At 35.4% G+C, this 19,130-nt stretch overlaps 2 protein-coding genes across 2 annotated transcripts in view; one reads left to right on the plus strand and one right to left on the minus strand.

Moving 5' to 3' along the window:
- LOC123322553 (beta-1-syntrophin) overlaps positions 1-19,130 on the minus strand; it is a 274,185-nt gene that overhangs the window by 249,828 nt on the left and 5,227 nt on the right. The window lies entirely within an intron of this gene.
- Positions 15,502-17,457, plus strand: LOC123310852 (luciferin sulfotransferase-like). Its single transcript, XM_044894536.1, has 5 exons — positions 15,502-15,635; positions 15,689-15,823; positions 15,872-15,971; positions 16,151-16,337; positions 17,306-17,457. Exons 1-5 carry the CDS (start codon positions 15,578-15,580, stop codon positions 17,438-17,440), a joined length of 615 nt encoding a protein of 204 aa, XP_044750471.1. The 5' UTR covers positions 15,502-15,577; the 3' UTR covers positions 17,441-17,457.

The following is a 19,130-nucleotide window of genomic DNA, read 5'->3' on the forward strand; positions in this document are numbered from 1 at the left end:
CACCTCTTTCTTCTAATAGATATTCGCAATAATTTCTTCAGCTAAAACAGAAACAACGAAATCGTTGTTTTCTCTCTCACACAACTTGTATGATATATGGTGATTCATAAATCAATAAGTTGTGTTTTAAAGGATATGACTTTTCGCTTTGGTAGAATTGAACCAGAGATTTTCCTGAATTTAATATAGTTTTTTCATCATTTAGTAGAAAAATGGAGGATAATCTACATTTAATAATAATTCTGTTCAGATTCTGTTATCGCAATTTGTTGTGACCGAGTTGGCCCAACACTCTGCATACAACTAATGGTGAGTTCCTAAGAGCTAAAACCTAAGAGAGGAAAACCTCATTGGCAGATGGCGTTTATTTATTTAACATAAATAAAACAATAAAAAACACTCGACTATACGTTTCACAATTTATTAAAATTATTTTCGTTGACATGCATGTTTCGGGTTTCATCCCATTCTCAAAACTGAACATGAAATACATAGGAACACGAAATACACATTATTCACATTATTACTATCAGATAACAGATGTTAAAACCGGAGACAGGCGAAAATCAAGTTGGTCATTTACGATTGGGAGGTTTGGTTTTAGGGCTGAAGATATTTCTAAACATTCCAAAAGGTCCATACGTTTACCTTTAGTGCCCTTGTGTAAAATTTTTGTTTTATTAAAGTCTATAAAGTGGTTGGAAGTAATACAATGGTTGGAGAAGCCAGTCGTTGATTTATTTTGGAGAATTGATCTCTTGTGTTCATCAATTCTAATTCCCAGAGAACGACCGGTTTGACCTATATAACATGCGGGGCATTCGTCACAGAACAACTTATATATGTTACGGCTAAAGATAGGTGTGAGCATAAACTTAAGATTAGCCGGCTAAACTTAGGTTTATATTCGAGGATCGGCTAAAGTTTGATAAAATATTCATCTGCGTAAGGGCATTTCATCTTTAGCCGGCTAATGTGCACATTACCCAAAACGGAACGGCTAAAAATGTATTCGATGGACACGCGGAGAGGTGATGTGTCATGTCGGATGGAAGAGGACGAACGCACACGACCACTTTTTTGTTTAAATTTTTAGAATTTAAATATGCAAAAGAGCATCGAATGTATTGGGGTTGTATTACATAACGCCCATGGGTTTTCAATTTAACATTTAACGAGTTATTTTCATCTATTTAGGAGATTAATGCTCTTCAAATCGAGCCTAATTTGTGAAAAATTATAATATGACCCCACAAGGAAATGAGATATAGAAGACATAGTCAGTGTCTTGTGAAAAACCAGAATATCCCTCACAAGCAAATGAAATATAAGATATTAGACATAGAAAATTTTTTCTGTAAACAAAAGTATATTTTCCCTACCATTCAATAATTGGGTTTATGGAAAAATTACGAAATAGGAACTATAGTTTCTAACGTTACATTTTCTTTCCAACCAATTCTCTCGCAAAAAAGAACAAAAAAAAAACTATGAACATGAACATAGTTAAAAACACTTTTTCTAGCTGATTTTGTTAAAAATTCCTTCCCGAGTCCTTGAACATACGGGTTCCAAAATACGGCCTGTCGCCACCCTTGATGAATCATCCCGGGGGATACAAGTGCATTCATCGTAAAGCTTATCAGCCAAATAGTCAGGCCAACTACAAACAAGATTGGGTACTTATACAACTTATATTTTTCTAAAATTTGACCTTTGTTATTTTGATGAAGAAGTTCGCGGCATCATTCTTGTCTTCATTCTCTCCTTTTGCTCATTCAATTCCTCTCAAATTATGAATAATAACCAGATGAAAAATAATCATCAACACTACAGTTTTCCCTCACACTCAAAATAGCATGTCTCGAATTTTGTCATCAAGCGTTTAGATTTTTAGATTAGTCAATAGGAATTCGTTGAGACACAGTTGAAACAAATATATGTTCATTCTCCAATTTCTCAACTGCTTGACAAAATGTTTTTCTGCTATTAAAATATGTGAAATTCATACAAAAAATGCATTACATTAATAGTTCGATTATACTCGTATTACTATTTTTTTACATTCTTTTAATTGCGTCCCGCATTCCTTCTACATTTTTAGCCGATGGGATGTGGTTACACTCAAGTTTAGCCGGCTAAAGATAGAAGAAACTAACATTAGCCAATACCCGAAGCTATACCTAAGCTTAGCCGGCTAATCTTAACCCATAATAACCTAGTGTTACACATATGTAACGCAAATTTCACTGGTAAATCTATTTTATTTCTCAGTAACTGTAGCTATTAGCGTTACATATATGTAACACCATTCTTCTCAAACAAAAACTATACAATTTTCAAACAGAAATTGAGTTGTTTTTGTCTTGTACACTCTATAAAGAATATTTATTCAATTAGAATAGTGATCATAACTCAGGTTATTAAGGGTTAAGTTTATGTTCACACCTATCTTTAGCCGTAACATATACACCACTTAACTGTGAAAATCTCAGACGATCCTTACCACTACAAAACACTGATCTTAGATTTTTCTTATTAGTACACATCACATCAATTTCATTCTGTTTGATTCTTTTACAAAGTTTATTACTGAGGGATGGAATATAGTTGATTTACATATATTTCACTATCACATTGAGGTGGATAGACTAAAGTTAATAAGTTGTTGTGTTGTTTTTTATAGAGTATTTTGTCTATTATGTCAGTAGAATAGCCGTTGTTTTTTGCTAATAATTTCAGGACTTGAACCTCTTTTTCAAAGTTGGCTTTAGACAGTGGAATAGAAATTAACCTGTGTACCAATGTATGAAATGCAGACATCTTGATCTTGTAAGGATGTGCACTACTGCTATGGATAAGAATATCAGAGAAGGTGGGCTTTCTATATATATCGAATTCAAGATGTTCATTTATTCTTTTAACCTGAATATCTAAAAAGTTCAAACATCCATTCTCGTCCTCCATTTCCAAAATTTATTTATTTAGCCTATGGTCTACTCGAACATACATGGAAAAAAAGAAAGAAAGAAAAGAAAGTGAATACAGGTACACAAAACACAACACTAGAACACACTTCACAACTACAATCACAATCATTGTCTCCACTATCACAGCTCCAGGCATAGCTGTTCGAGCCAGGATGGCGTTTAAATGATCTTCGATTAGCTCTTTTATCACCTCTTGGTGGAATTGGCTCGGTCCTACAGATAACAGTGTAAAATAAACCTAACAATGACGTTCTACCGTGACAAATACAGTTTATCATCAAAACAACTGCCTCAAAAGAATAAAATGAAGTATGAGGTCGAATTACTTTTCCAATTACAGGTAAATCACATACCTCTACATGGAATAGTATTTCTACCTCACAATCCATGATTTTATTATGTTATTATTTTATTATTTCATCTATATATGATGAATATTATAAGATACTAATGGAAATGGACTAGTAGGAAATCTAAATTGAGAAGTGAACTGCATGGAACGTGTCGCCGTCAATCGAGAGAGTACTAGGTAGACCGGTTTCTGGCTTATTTGCCGTCATCAGTACCCCATAACTCAAATCGATGATGACGACCAAAATGAAATGCAGAACTTAGAGACATTCGGGGCAACTGTGCGCACTTTTTCTCTTTTTCTCTGAAATCAATCAATATGGTCAATTGTCGTCTATTTTATTGCAAAAGATATTATATCATACCTACTAATATTAAATGTTTCGCTTTGTTGATTTTCCTTTTTTCTTCTCATTTTGCCGGAATTGTTGTCATTGAGCACTAAAGTAAGTATTATATGAACCATACAAAAGTTGACACACGAAATCGAATTATTCTCGAAGTTTTAGTACCCTCTGTAAGCAGAAGTCTAAACCTGTAGGCACAGGTATCTTCATTTGAAGTTATTAAACAAAAGGCAACTTCATAAATATTAAAGTTTTACAACGGAGCACTATGTGAAGATCGATAAAATCTGATTAATGCCGAAAAGCAGTTTCGAACACACAACTAATTACAGAAAGGGAAATTATGAGAATGAGATTCTAAAGAGAAACCTTTCAAAAGCTGCGAGTTAATCTTCCTCTAAATACAGAAATATGTATTAGTCTGATGTGACTAGTGAATAGCGGTTAGAGGCTCCTCTGTTGTAGTGAATTTCAGTTAATGGAAAATACGGAAGACAATGCACATCAATTCCAGTTCAAATTGTATCAGAAAACCCCGTTTTGCCTCTTTTGAGTGAATAACATTGTATCACAGGTCAATGAGAAAGAACATACAGGGTGTTTTCACAGATGAGGCTTTTTTTCTTGAAAGAAGGTAGAACTCATCAAAATAAGTCGTTTAACCAAAAATTGGCTATATAAAATATCCAAGATGGCTGAGATATAATCTCTAGACAAAATTTCATTGGATTTCAAGTACGGGAGTGTGGAAGGTGACTCCGGCATCGCAAAAACCAAACAAAACATAAACATATGGCTGGACAATGAATGGTTCAGTACCAAGTTCATCGGATTAGATGCATCAAGTCACTTGAGAGAATCGTAATTGTTGTATCGTGCAATTTAGGCGGAAAAAAAATAGAAAATCGAGGCAGTTTCTAGAAAGTGCTTATATTAGTTATGTTGCTATGATGTTTCCCCATTTCATACCATTTTTACGACGATTGTTGGAATGTTCGAACAAGAATTCAGCTAACAAACGGTCTTGGTCGTATTAGGATCTATTTCATCAATTATTTTCAATTTTTTTTTTTTCAACTTTGTCATTTTGCAAGTTTTGTATAGGTGATTTTTATCGAAACGCTTCATTTTGATCATCAGTTCTACCTTCTGTTGAAAAAAAATACCCCACCTTCAAATACACCCTATATATTGAATATAGGGTCTCTTTTTTTCACACAAGTAATACAGGATGTTATTGAACAAGTACGACAAACTTCAGGTGGTTATTAATTCTGAAGGGGAAAATGCTAACTGTTTGTTGTTTAAATTCTGTCAGCAAATGCTCTGAACCGATGGAGTTATGCAAACGATATATGGGAGCACTTAAGACGTAGTGTCTGGGCTTTTTTCGACATGCAATTAAAAATTTTATGTTCATCATACTGATAATGATCTCAATATTTCAAAAGAAAAAAATGGTACGCCGCTGAGATATTTCAAACTGAAAATTATTTTAATTCCTTGTTCGATTGTATTGAAAAATAAATAAAACATATTAACGGGTATTTTTCCTTTGTTCAATTCATTATTTTTGTATCTAATGTCAGCTTTCTGTAAAATATGAATATTTCAACGACATATCAAATCAGCTTTCTCCATTTTTAATCGCTCAGACTACTCAGAGCAGTGAATAAATGATCAGTTTTTAAGAGAAACTCGTATCTCGGAGAACAAAGTATTTGCGGGCAAAAGTTTTATAGCAAACTGTAATTATTTTTTCATGCAGAATCATCCTCTGAAACTTGTCGCACTCATTCACAGCCTGTACAGTGGTGATTCTGTAAGCTTTATAACTAATTTCAACGCATCTGTAAGTATGAAGTATTCCTTTTATTTATAATGCACACTTACTTGCAGCATAGAAAATGAAAGAGAGCGTTATCATTTTGGCATTTTTAATTTTTAAATTTTCGGTCAAAAACTTTTCAAGCGATAGGCTTAGAAGAATAGGTCTAAATCAATTCGGTCCTTAAAAACTCTGAAGGAAAAGAACTAGAGACTTGAAGTTTTAAGGGTTGGCTGAAAGTCGTAAAGCACGTGTTGAATTTGAATTTTTTGAAATCTACTCGAATTCTCGATAATTTCGAAGTTGTAGGATGAGGAAAAAAATTTTCAGTCTTTGAAGAAATAATGATACTATTGAATTAAAATTCAGTACCTAACTAGTTGTAAAGTACCGATACGAAGTCTTGTGTGAAATTTTGTAGTATCATACATAAAATGAAAATTTTTAACCTATCGAGAGCAACACTTTTGTTGTTGTCTCTCAATGGATTTAACTAACAAAGGAACAAAGGAACAATCTAATTGGCGAATGACGTTCATGTGATCGACATCTGCAAATAAAATTGGTCCCTTTCTGAATGCTGCATGAGCAGACCCTTGCTTCGAGCTAAAATCTATTGCAGGCAGCGAGCATCCCCTTGCTCTGAGGGAAAATTGTATATACATGTGATAAGGTCAATTTGTATCTAGTTTCCATAAAATATTTCAAAGCATACACTGGATTAACAGTTTGTTAGATGAGAATTCAACGTATCCGATATTTATCATTCAGTTATCTTTGATTCTTCCATTTACTTTCGAGTTCGGAATTCGATGCATAAAAACATACCCAGTTGAAATAATGAAGTTTTATAGATTACCAACTTTCGAAAATGCATAGAATACCTGGCGACGAATTTTTCATTTTTGCATTTTGAAGCTTGCTTCATGCCACTTACGAAGTTTTGCAGTGCAAACATGGTAATCGCTAGTTGCAGGTCCGGACTATATGCTGAATACATCAAAACTTTCCATGCAATCTCTTGGAGTTTCTGGCGAGTAACTATATTAGATATCTGGCGTTGTGCTTTTGGAACACCTCGTTTACTGGACAATTCAGACCGTTTCTGCTAGCTTCAAACCATTGACAGCAGAGATCTAAATTCAGTATTTGTCCATATGGATGCAACTCGTAATGAATTATTCCTTTTCAATCTCAGAAATGTACAGCAGAACCTTCCTGGCCCTGGTCCTGTTTTGGCCAGCGTTCGTCCATTTCTCATCGCCTAGTCACCCCCCGTTTGTTTTTTTTTTTTGTCAATTGATATTTGTAAAGCCGGCTCTGTGCAAATGGTTTAAAATGGTTTTATGGTCGACTCTTAGCTCTTTGGAGATACTAACATGCTGGTCATCTTCAAATTTGTGAACATTTCCCGATTTTGAGTCGTATCGGCAAGAAATCGATAAATTGGTATAAATAGAATCTATACTGCTTGTCATTCATTGGTTCGATGCTGGAGGGACACTAAGTCGACGCTTCTTATATCCATGCGTTTTTCTCTTTTAACTTGTTGGGCCCCATCTGGTTATACTTTTTTGAGTTTGTTATGAGCAAAAATGTCAATTTTTTTTAAGGCTATCATTTTTGTTGAATCCTGTTAAATCATCACGGGATCTACTTACTGCCTCAGACACTTATTAGTTTAAAAAATATGTACAATTTCTGACTGAAGTTGACAATTAAAATTCAACAAATAGACGTTGTGAGAATGTGAGATTATTCATAGACAAAATGCAGATTTTGTATCCACATTTCTGTCATCTGGGATTGTTGAAGTCAGCTTTCTACGAAGTCAAGAAAATCACAACTACTTTACTATACTTACAAGTCGTAGATTGGTACACATACTGTTCGATTATGTTCTGAACACGTAATCTGTTTCCACGCGTCTAGGTTTTCCGCAAGAATAATCGAACCCGTACTTGAAATTACATTAAAAGCCGGTTGTTCATTCGTAGTTCAACTCATTGATTTATCTAACCCTAACCAATGGTTAACTGTAACTATGGTTTTAGATGGGTTATGCTTTGTTCATAGAGAAAAGAAACATGGCTTTCAAAACTACAAGTATGGAGAGTAGAGAGAAGGAGAACGATCGCCGTACTAAAAATTTGTCCCCGAAAACGGGGAACATAGGATAGGTGTCGCTGCGATTGCTGCGTTTATAGGGGTGGGGATTCAAGCGTCAAATTGAATAATTGAAATGAACAGCCTTCATTTTATTTTAGGTTATGAGTCATCGTGGTTTTTCTGATGATTTTTCAAATATTATACCTTTCTTCAAATCTATATTAAATATGAGTTCTCTGAATTATATGCAATAAAATACAAGTCAAATTATAGAGGGGACTATGTTATCAGCTTTATTCATTCATAATAAATGACGAAATCAATGAAATTCAAAAGAAATCACTGATCAAAAAAATTGTACCTACTTTTGTTTAACATTGTTTATTGAAAACAGGTATGTTAGTTGGTTTACCGTAATCTTCAAAATTGTATAAATTTGCAGTGAGGAGTAGTACACATCAAGACATTCCGAGTCATTCGCTTGACAAGAGAAGACGTGCTACAGTGCTCCTAGTGCTATAAAAGAGAAAGCGGACGAGAAAGTCGAAGTGTCATAAAAGAGAAAGCGGACGAGAAAGTCGAAGTGTCACAGTGCCGTAAAAGTGAAAGCGGAGGTGAAAGTGTACACTGGCGAAGCTGCGGAATTTATGATTCCGTCTACGAAACTTCCGAAGTTTTTTGTAAGTTCTATAAGTGTATGTGTTATAGAGCGGAAATTCGTTCAAATTCAGTGTATTCAGTGTCGAGTCCAGATCCCAAGATCGCTGGTTCCACGGATATCACTGGTGAGTCGATTTATTTTTCTGATAGTATAGAAAACATTTAATTTAGCCACATAGCTTAATAGTAACATAGTAGTAAGGATTTCCAATATTCATTATTATTCCGAAATACCTCATATAGTTCAATACGGACAAAAAGCCATGTCGGAGGTCTCAGACAATGAGAGCTCCTACATGGAAGCTACGGACACCGAAGAATTTAGCGATGGAGATGCAGAGGAGCTTGTAAGGCTCAAAGAAGAGAATGGGCAGTTGAAGGCTCAAATAAATAAACTGACTGAAACCGTGTCTCAGTTGGTCGGGGAGATACGCCTCTTGAGAGAGGAAGTTAACAAAAATAAAGCTCCTCAATCCCCTAGTTTTGCTGAAATTGCAAAACAGAATACGGCACAGAAATCCCCCACATTTGCAGAAATTGCAAAGCCGGTAGCGGTCCCCAAAAATTCCTCCAAACAGGAAGTAGCTCCAGAACCGGAGAAGAAGAGAAATTTTGCAACTCAAGTTGCTAAAACCCAGAACGCGCCGCCCACAAAACGCGCGCGTAAAGAAAGTTCATCTTCAGACGAAGAGACCGCAAAAAAAGCAACGGAGTTACCTAAAAAAGATAAAATTCCACCCATCACGACGATGGGTACAGCCGATTGGGTAGAGATCTCAAAAGCTCTCTACTTGAAGAAATTCAGCTACAACAGAGCAACCGTCGTAAAAGACGGGATCAGGATCGTAGCCTCGACTGTGGACGACTACAGGAACATAACAAAATATTTTGACCAGATTGGTAAGGAGTACTTCACGTACCAGATGGAGGAAGAGAAAAAGATATATGCAGTTATAAGACATCTCCCAATAGATGCTGACCTAGATTTAATAAAAAATGATCTAAAGGTCCAAGGAATCCATGACGCCGAGGTGTCCAGAATGACATCCAATAAAACCAAAAAGTTTATACCCTTATACCTGGTAAAAACTCAGAGAAAGGAGATTTTCGAAATAAGACGCCTCTACAATCTCTGCATTGTAGTGGAATCAAAAAGAAGGGCAGAAAATCCAAGCCAATGCTTCAGATGTCAGAGGTACGGACATGCCCAAAACAAGTGCTCTTTTCCATACAGATGCGTCAAATGTTTGGGCAATCATTGCACAAAAGATTGCGAACTTACCAGAAAAGGTGAGGAGAGAAATGCCACATGCGTTCTGTGCGGTGAAGAAGGCCATCCAGCAAGCTACAAAGGATGTAGCGAATTCAAATTAGTTACAAGGAAGAGGAAAACAGGCCAGAAATCGGCTCAGCAGAGCACGATTCCTCTAAAAGTCCAGGAGAAAAAGAAGCCCACCCCCTCCAAAGTAGACGACAAGAAAAAAGAAGTACCCAAACCAGTACAGAAGAAGGAGACACCGAAAATGCCCCAAGCTAAACCTACGATCAACAAAACAAAAGAAAACAGAAAAGTCTCTGAATCCGCCGACGATTTAGACACTTTTACTGAAAAAATTTTCAACAAAATCATGTTGAAAATTGAAAGAGAGATGGAGAAAAAACTCCAAGGAATGTTCAGTAAACTGAAATAATGGAACATACAACTAGGAAAAATTCCCTTAAAATAGTCTCCTGGAACATAAACGGGGTCAGAACTCGAAAACCCGAGATAGAAGAAATAATATCAGAGAGAAAACCTGATATTATAGCCTTACAGGAAACAAGAATACAACCAAATACGCGATTGAATATCATGAATTATGAGATATATAGATGTGACAGAATCGCAAACACTGGGGGAGGTGTTGCCTTACTGGTTAGACGAGATCTGAAACACTATTTTAAAGGAAGATCTGACGAGTCACAAATAGAAACAGTGACGATTGTAGCTGAAATAAATCGACAAAGAGTCGAAGTCACATCGGTATATAAAAGACCCCCAAATAACCTATTGGAAGAAGAAATCAACAACTTACTAGATGGAACAAACCCGAAAATCTGCATCGGAGATTTTAATTGCAAATCTCCAGAATGGAACAGCAGGATGGAAAACAGAAATGGCAGAAAACTGAAAGATCTCGCTGAAAAACATGGAGCTATCGTTATTGGACCTGAAGAACCAACGTACCTAGCATTCGGAAATGGATTACCAGATATAATTGATATCGCAATTATGAAAAATATCACTAGAGAATTCTCGATAGAGACCTTGTGGGACGGAACCTCTAACCACAACCCCATCGAATTAACAATAGGAGATGGGCCAAGAAGAGAACTAATGCAAACAAGAGAATACACCGATTGGACGAAATATAGCCATCTGATACAATCGGAGGTAACAGAAATACCGACAATCAACACACCGGAAGACCTAGAAAGAGCAGTTGATAAACTAGAAAAGAATATAATAGATGCCTACAAAAAGAGCACAAAGAAAATAACGAGACCAGCACCGATACATCCACACGGTGATACACCCAGAGAAATCAAAGATCTCATCAGGGAAAATCGGAGACTAAGAAAAACATACAGGCTCAACAAAACAGATATAAATAAGAGAAATCTAAACCGACACAGCCAAGTTCTAAAAAATGCCCTGAAGGACATGAGAACAAATAGATGGAACAAAAGAGTTCAAGAACTAAATACTATCGATCATTCTGCATGGAAAATGCAAAAATGTCTGAGAAGAGAAAAGACTAAAATACCACCTCTCCACGGAGAAAGAGGAATGGCATATACGAATATCGATAAAGCAGAAGCACTGGCGGACTCGATAGAAAGAGAATCGAGAATAAATTACAGACCTGATGACGATAATGACGAGCTGGAAGATCTTGTAGAGAACAACGAAGAAGAAATGGACGAACCACCAGTAGACGACAAAATAGAAAAACCAACTTCTCCATTTGAAATAAAAGAGATAATCAGAAGCTTGAAAAATAGAAAAGCTCCCGGAAGTGATAAAATAACGAATGCTATGTTGAAGAAATTACCTAGAAAAGGTATAGCTGCTCTCACAAATATTGCAAACGGTATAATGAGGACTGAACACTATCCGGAAAAGTGGAAAACTGCAGAAGTCATAGTGTTCAACAAACCAGGCAAAGATAAGAAATTCCCCCAAAACTACAGGCCGATAAGTTTATTGTCCGCCCTAGGAAAAGTAGTAGAAAGGGTAATCGCTAGGAGGCTTACAGAAGAAACTGAAAATCTGAATCTCATTCCAGCAGAGCAATTCGGATTCAGAAGAGATCACTCAACTGAACAGCAATTACTGAGACTCACAGAATACATAACAGAAGGATTCCAAAATAAACAAGCAACAGGTCTTGTACTACTAGATGTCGCCAGAGCATTCGACAGAGTATGGCATGAAGGATTGATTTACAAAATGAGATATGCTGGATATTCAATGAAACTGTGCAAGTTGATTAGGAATTATTTGAGGAACAGAAGATTCTACGTGAAAGTGGAAGGAGAAAACTCCACAACCAGATATATGGAAGCAGGGGTGCCTCAAGGGTCAGTACTTGGGTTGTTACTGTATAACATATATATTCACGATATACCAAAATCTCCAAGGACTATGCTGACACTATATGCCGACGACACAGGAATCGCAATGCGACATCGCAAGCCAGAAATTATAGAAGGAATGTTACAAGAAGCTATATATGAAATAAATGACTGGTGTATTAAATGGAAAATAAAACTCAACGGACAAAAGAGCCAAGCGATATTACTGCAGAAGAGGAGACTAAGAACTACAACAAATCTAGAGGTAGATGGAGAAGAAATCGAATGGAAAAACGAAGCAAAATATTTAGGTATCACCCTAGACAAAGGTCTAACATGGAGAAGCCATATCAAAGAAGCCGTTGACAAAACCAAGGCAGCGATGAATATGCTCTACCCGCTGATAGGTAGAAAGAGCCACATGTCAAATGAGACAAAATTGAAAATAATCAAAGCCGTTGCTAGACCGCAACTGACTTATGGATCAGGTGCTTGGGGATTCGCGGCAAAGAGCCATATACAAAGAATTCAGGCAACCGAAAACAAGCTACTACGATGTGCCATAGATGCGCCTTGGTTTGTCAGGAACCAACAGATATATCGAGATTTGAAGTGGGAAACCATCACCGAATTTATGAAGAGGAAAGCTGAAAAGTTATTCGAAACAGCGAAGGAACATCCAAACGAAGAACTCAGGAGACTAGTGGACTACGATCCGGAGGAAGACAGAAGAAGAATGAGAATTTACAAAAGGAGACCGAGAGATCAATTGAGGAGAGATTAAAATGAGTACGACAACTTATTAAAACTATACTAAGAAGAGATATCCGAAATGGACGAACATGAAAACCCTAGCACGACAATGTGCAAGAAGAAATCAACCGATTAAGGGATAAATGGTTTATAGGCAAATGCCCGGAACCAACAAAAAGCAGGTTAGGTTTAGTGGGTCGCGAACTCAGGAGAGTGAGTAACCCCACAGTGTTCCCTAGAAATGGGTTCCTCTGGGCGAGAGATAGAGCCCCGTGTTTTCACGGTCGCAGATTCCCCCTGCTATAAAAAAAAAAAAAAAAAAAAAAAAAATAAAAAAAAAAAAAAATAAAAAAAACACATCAAGACAACAAAAGGTAGCAATCTCAGATTTATCACTTAGGTATTAGAGTAGATTCTGTTTCCAATACTCAGCTGAGAATCGATATAAACCATATATTATGTTATGCCAACAAAATTCTTCAAGAATATCCACTTTTGGACCATGTAGTTTTATTGGTTGATATTCTTATTCAGAAGAGTCAACTTCTCAAGAGGGATGATAATTTCGATTTCGTTTAAAATGAATTCATCATATTTTTTATATCTTCATCGCAAAAGTGCTCTTGACACAAAAATTGATTCGGAGTCGATTTCTGAGGTAAGGTTTTTTCCAATTTTCTCTCAAAAATGCTCTCGGTAATTTTATCTCTTCTCCTTTTCTTTCCAATGCCGAAACACTCTTACACTAGCGCACACTTCAACATTTCATTATGGTCATATGTTGTTCTCTTATCAAAAATCGAAAATAATAATATTTCCATCATCTGTCATCAGGAAAACAGGTCACTCAGCCAACTTCAACTAGTTTAAATCAAAATTTCGCACTCCCGTGACGGCCAGCGCGCCTGTTGGCAAAAACATGAACTACCATATTGGTACATATATATTTTAGGGGACAAAAAATCTATGGTCTCAAAGCAGCGATCGTTCTCCTTCTCTCTACTCTCCATATTCAAAACTATCAGTTAACTAGTCGATTCATAGATTTGTTTGTTGTTATGGGACACATTAGTGTTCTGTGTTGGCCACACTGATCCTGAAATATGAATTTTGACAAGTTTGAAACGACGAAAAACATTAATATCGCGATTTCTATGACCACTTTCCAACAAACTCAAAATTTAAAATTTGAAAATTCTTTTCGTGTTGAGATAGTTTATATGAGTGACGGCGATAAATTATGATCAGAAAGATGGAGATGGAAAAAAAAAGAAAGAGATGTGCAAATTTCACGCTGGAAGAAGTCCAAATATTAGTATCTCTTGCCACACAACTTCATCAACGTCTGGAAGCGGGCTTTTTAATTTATTTGCTAAGATTTGAAGAATTGCAGTTGAAAATACAATGGCTTCAGATCTTTTCACATTCACTGGCGAGCCTAATGCCAATATTAGGAATCGACGCTTTCACACACCAAAGCATCTTTCAATCGGATTTCGAGTCCTTATTTGTGATTCATTGAAGAAATGCTCAGGCCTACTCCTCGGCTGGCCCAATGGAGTAATGAGAACATCTCTTATGGAATAACCACTACCATCAACCAAGAAATAGTTCCCATATTCTACATTTTTAAATGAATATTGTAGAATCGTGGCTAGAACCAGGCCAACGACAAACAATATTAAAAAATGAAGTAAGAATCACGTCCCTGGTTGTTCATGCTGAGTATATTTACAGGAGCTAGGACAGGTGATGAAGAAGAACAAGACTAAGTTGAACTAATGCCATTAGTTCAACTTAGTCTTGTTCTTCTTCATATCCTGTCCTAGCTCCTGTAAATATACTCAGCAGAATATTAAAAAAATTCAATGATTAATCATGAATTGCCTGGACGTTTAATGAGAAATTTCCTTTTCTGTTCCTAAATATTTCAGCATTCTCTCTTAACACAAGAAACAACTCAAATAAGACTATTTAATTTCGTTCTGTCAAAACATTGACGATATAATCAAGATATCAGTCAGTTAAACCTTCATTTGCGAATAGTTAACTTGAGCCAAAGAAAACGTGATTTTCGCCTAACCTATGATTGAACATTCCCTAATTCACTATTTCACTAATTTTTAAATCAATAATAAAATCCCCGATTAATTCAACCAACCAGGTTTATAATATCCGAAGTTTTTCGAATTTTTTTTTTCTATTTTCTAACGAATTATAATATCTTTGGGATCTATACAGGGTGAATCTTTGACTCGTAGAAATATTTAAAAAGTAGATTCTTGAGGTCAAAAGAAACACTTCCGTAGTTTCAGTTCTCACAAACGATTTTAACGAATGAAATGAAATTCGGAATATAATTTTTCATTTATTTGATTGATCTTTTCCGAAAAAAAGATATCACCCATGTCCTCCAGTTTTCTCATTATGATCATTACGAACCATAAAAATACCAAAAATTCAAGGAACCTAACTCTTGAAACGCCTGCTATTCCATTACCGCACGCGGGCAGTGCGGGCACTGAACTGCTTACCTGAACTCGTTCAGGCAAGTATCATTCTCCGCACTTGATAGGAAAATAACTATTCCTCAATTTGAGTCTAGTCGATAAAGACAAATTAAAAGATATCAAGAAAGTTGAGGATAAATGGGAAAAAAGATAACGTAAAAGCGTTGACGAAAGAAAGAATTTATTTTAACAGGATACAACTCTAAGTGCATCCATCTAATTCCTTCCTTCCTTCATCAAACGTACGCACTTATTGTGCCAGTAATTCAACAAATATACTCGTGAACCTATTGATATTACGAAAAGTCAATATTGGATTGTTCTGTAAGTATGATTATTGTTTCATTTCTGATAAAATATTCCGACTAGTCGGTAGGTAATTGTAAATTTTAATCTGAACCTAGAAGCCAGATGGAGATTGTAGATATCGAAGAGAATCTTAACGCGCAACTCAAAAAGGATTATGAAGGTTCGATATCACCTTAAAACCTGTCTCAACTCATTAACACCGTAAATTTTCAGCTCAAAAAGATGGTTTCGTGCAAGTCGGAGAACGAAAATGGTTTTACCCCTGGAGATATAGAAAGACTGCAGAAGAATTGAAAAATTTCGACGTTAGGCCTGACGATATATGGATCACAGGATTTCCACGATCAGGTAAAGTATTAAATTAGATTTTTTTCAATTCACTCAATAACATTTTAGGTACTACTCTCACGGGGGAAATTGCATGGCTACTCAGTCACGATTTGGATTTCGTTAAAGCGAGGGAAATTGAATTGTCATCACGTGTCAAGTTTTTCGAGTAAGAATCGCTGATTACTTCGATTTATGTATAGTCCATTCAAGAATGATTGACATCCCAGTAGGTCTTGAAAGTCCAGACGCAGCTTAATATCTGATCACAAAATATACCTTGGCATTTCAATATTTTTTTTGATGAATCTGCTTGTTATATGTTTTTTGTTCATTTCTGATTTTCAGATTAGATATTGTCATAAACGAAAAGGTGGAACATGAGACGATTGAACAGTTTCCAGAAGAAGCAGCAAACTTCGCTAAACGGAGAAACATTTTGAATTCCTTAAGGGAAGCCAAAACTAGGAGAGTCATAAAAACTCATTTACCCTTCGAACTATTACCTGATGACATATTCAAAAAAGGATGTAAGGTAACTTGATATAATCTCATCTACTGCAGTATATTCATATTTCAATTTAGGCGAATACAGGGTGTTTGTAAAAAAATGTGAAGGACTTAGGTAGATGATTCCTCGATGAGAATAAGCAGGGGTAGTTTCAAAATTTTTTTCGAAATCGACCTCCCTCCAAGATACGGCGTTTGGAAGGCGATGACGAGTTGACAGTTCTTAATTTTTTTTACGAGTTCTAAAAAACACTGAGTCATAAAACTATACATAATAGGAAGCATTAAGTAGATGTGACTCACACAATTTTTTTAGATCTCATAACTTCATTATTAGGGGTTGTTATTTTCAACCCCTAATAATGAAGTTATGAGATCTAAAATTTTCCTTCAAAAATTGTTTTCGTCGTACAGATTTTCGAAAAATAAAATTCTCCTATGGTTTTTCATTCAATTCTGGAGAAAAAAAGTCTCTTGCAAAATTTCGATACAGACGTTACTTTTCTCGGGATAAATAAAAACTTATGATAAGTTCTGATCACTATTCATTCCATTTCATCGTATAAGTGTTCCATAAAATAGAATGAATATTTTAAGATATTGAATGGAACACTTATAAGATGAAATGGAATGAACAGTGATCAGAACTGCTTGTAAATTTTTATTACTTCCTAGAAAGTATCGACTGTATCGAAATTTTGCAAGAGACGTTTATTTTCTCCAGAATCGAATGGGAAACTATAAGAGAATTTTATTTTTCGAAAATCTATCCCACGAAAACAATTTTTGAAGGAAAATCATAGGAGGCTCTTATTTTCAACCCCTAATAATAAAGTTATGAGACCTAAAAAAATTGTGTGAGTAACATTTACTTAGTGCTTCATATTATATATAGTTTTAAGAACTATACATCCCTGCTTATTTTCATCGAGGAATCATCTTCCTAAATTCTTCGCATTTGTTTACAGACACCCTGTATATAATATTTTTCAGGTCATTTACGTGTGTAGATACCCCAAAGATGTTTGCGTCTCATATTATTTCCTGCAGTCGAATAACAGCATGATGAAGTTCCGTGGAGGATTCGAAAAGTACTGGAGATACTTCAAGGATGGTTACTGTGAGTGAAAATATGTAATTTTGCCTTAATCATTCAGTGGGTTCAAAGAAATTGGAATACCTCAATAATTTCAAAGAATGTAGGGAAAAAGTCTGAGTTTGAAACCCAATTATTATTATTACTTATGTTACGGTTCATATTATCATCCATGTTATGTAATAATGAAAAACTTTCTCAGGTATTTGAATAGTTTGTATATTTATCGATACTCCTCTTTACATCAAAAACACCGACGTTTCGGTCTCAAATCGGACCTTTATCAAGGATTAATGATTTCACAGGAATCGAGAAATTTTTTTCATAAAACCAATTATTGAATGCTAGAGAAAATATAATTTTTCTCACAGAAAAAATACTCTTTATCTTATGTCTAATACTTCATTTCCTTGTGAGGTCATATCCTGGTTTTTCACAGGACAATTGACTATTCACGTTCCTATCGTCCTTTGGAAAACTGTACCTATATCTAATTTCTGCATGTGAATTGATTTCAAAAAACTAATCTACTAAACAGATGAAAATAACTCATTAAAAGTAAATTGGAAACCAATTATGGTAATATGTTATGTAAAATATCCTTAATACAATAGCAATCGATGCTATTTTGCATATTTCTAAAAATTGAAACAAACACGTGGCCGCGTTTGTTTGTCTTCTACCATCCGACCATTCAAAAGACATCACCCCTCCGCATATCCATCGAATACATTTTTAGCCGTTTCGTTTTGGGCAATGTGCACATTAGCCGGCTAAACATGAAATTCCCTGAAGCCGATGAATATTTCATCGAACTGTAGCCGGTCCTCTTAAGTTAATGCTCACACCTATCGTTAGCCGTAACATATAAGTGAAGAAATAAAACTATATGTATGATCATTCAAGAAGCATACGGTGGAACAGATTGATGTATTTCATTGTGATGACTCGATTCCTGTGAATTCATTAATCCTTGATAAAGGCGGATTTGAGACCGAAACGTTGGTGTTTTTGATGTAGAAAGGAGTATCGATTAATATACGAACTATCCAAATACCTGAGAAAGTTTTTCATTATTATTACTTATATTTTCATACTGATAATGTACTTTTTCTGATTTTCCGTTTTCTAGGTACATTTGGACCATATTTTGATCACGTAGAACAAGGATTCAAGCTGATTGGTTCTAAAAATTTCGAATTCGTTTTTTATGAAGATTTCAAAATGGTAGAGATATTATGGTGGTACTTTCAAAATGAAAATATATCGCTGATTTTCTGAAATTAATTCTTTTAATATATGAATACTTTTTTTCAGAATATAGAAGCTTATATCAAGAAATTGTCCGAATTATTAGAAATAAATATATCTGAAGAGGACTTGGAGAAATTTAAAGAGTACATGGAGTTCGACAATTTTCGAAAAGTGACCAAAACAAACATCAAGAAAGATAATAATGAACCCTTAACTGACTTTGTAAGGAGAGGAAAGGTTGATGGATGGAGAGACTATTTTACTGAGGAGATGAATAAGGAGGCTGACGCTTGGATTCAGATGCACACAGAAATGATTGGCATCAAATATCCCCAGCAGAAGGAATAGATCTATGATCTGTCTTTTTTTTCAAATAAACTTTTGAATATCTATTCTTTTCTTGATTTCGAAGCAGTGTGTCAACAATTGAGCAGATATTATTAATATTTTAAATAGTTAACCAAATAT

This window comes from Coccinella septempunctata, chromosome 1 (genome assembly GCF_907165205.1).
Source record: "Coccinella septempunctata chromosome 1, icCocSept1.1, whole genome shotgun sequence".
NCBI classification, from domain to species: Eukaryota; Metazoa; Arthropoda; class Insecta; order Coleoptera; family Coccinellidae; genus Coccinella; species Coccinella septempunctata.

Coding starts and splice junctions, on each gene's coding strand:
- LOC123310852 (XM_044894536.1), top strand. CDS start 15,578: ATGGAGATTGTAGATATCGAAGAGAATCTTAACGCGCAACTCAAAAAG. Junction 15,636..15,688: donor ACTCAAAAAGGATTATGAAG/GTTCGATATCAC, acceptor GTAAATTTTCAG/CTCAAAAAGATGGTTTCGTG. Junction 16,338..17,305: donor TATTCAAAAAAGGATGTAAG/GTAACTTGATAT, acceptor AATATTTTTCAG/GTCATTTACGTGTGTAGATA.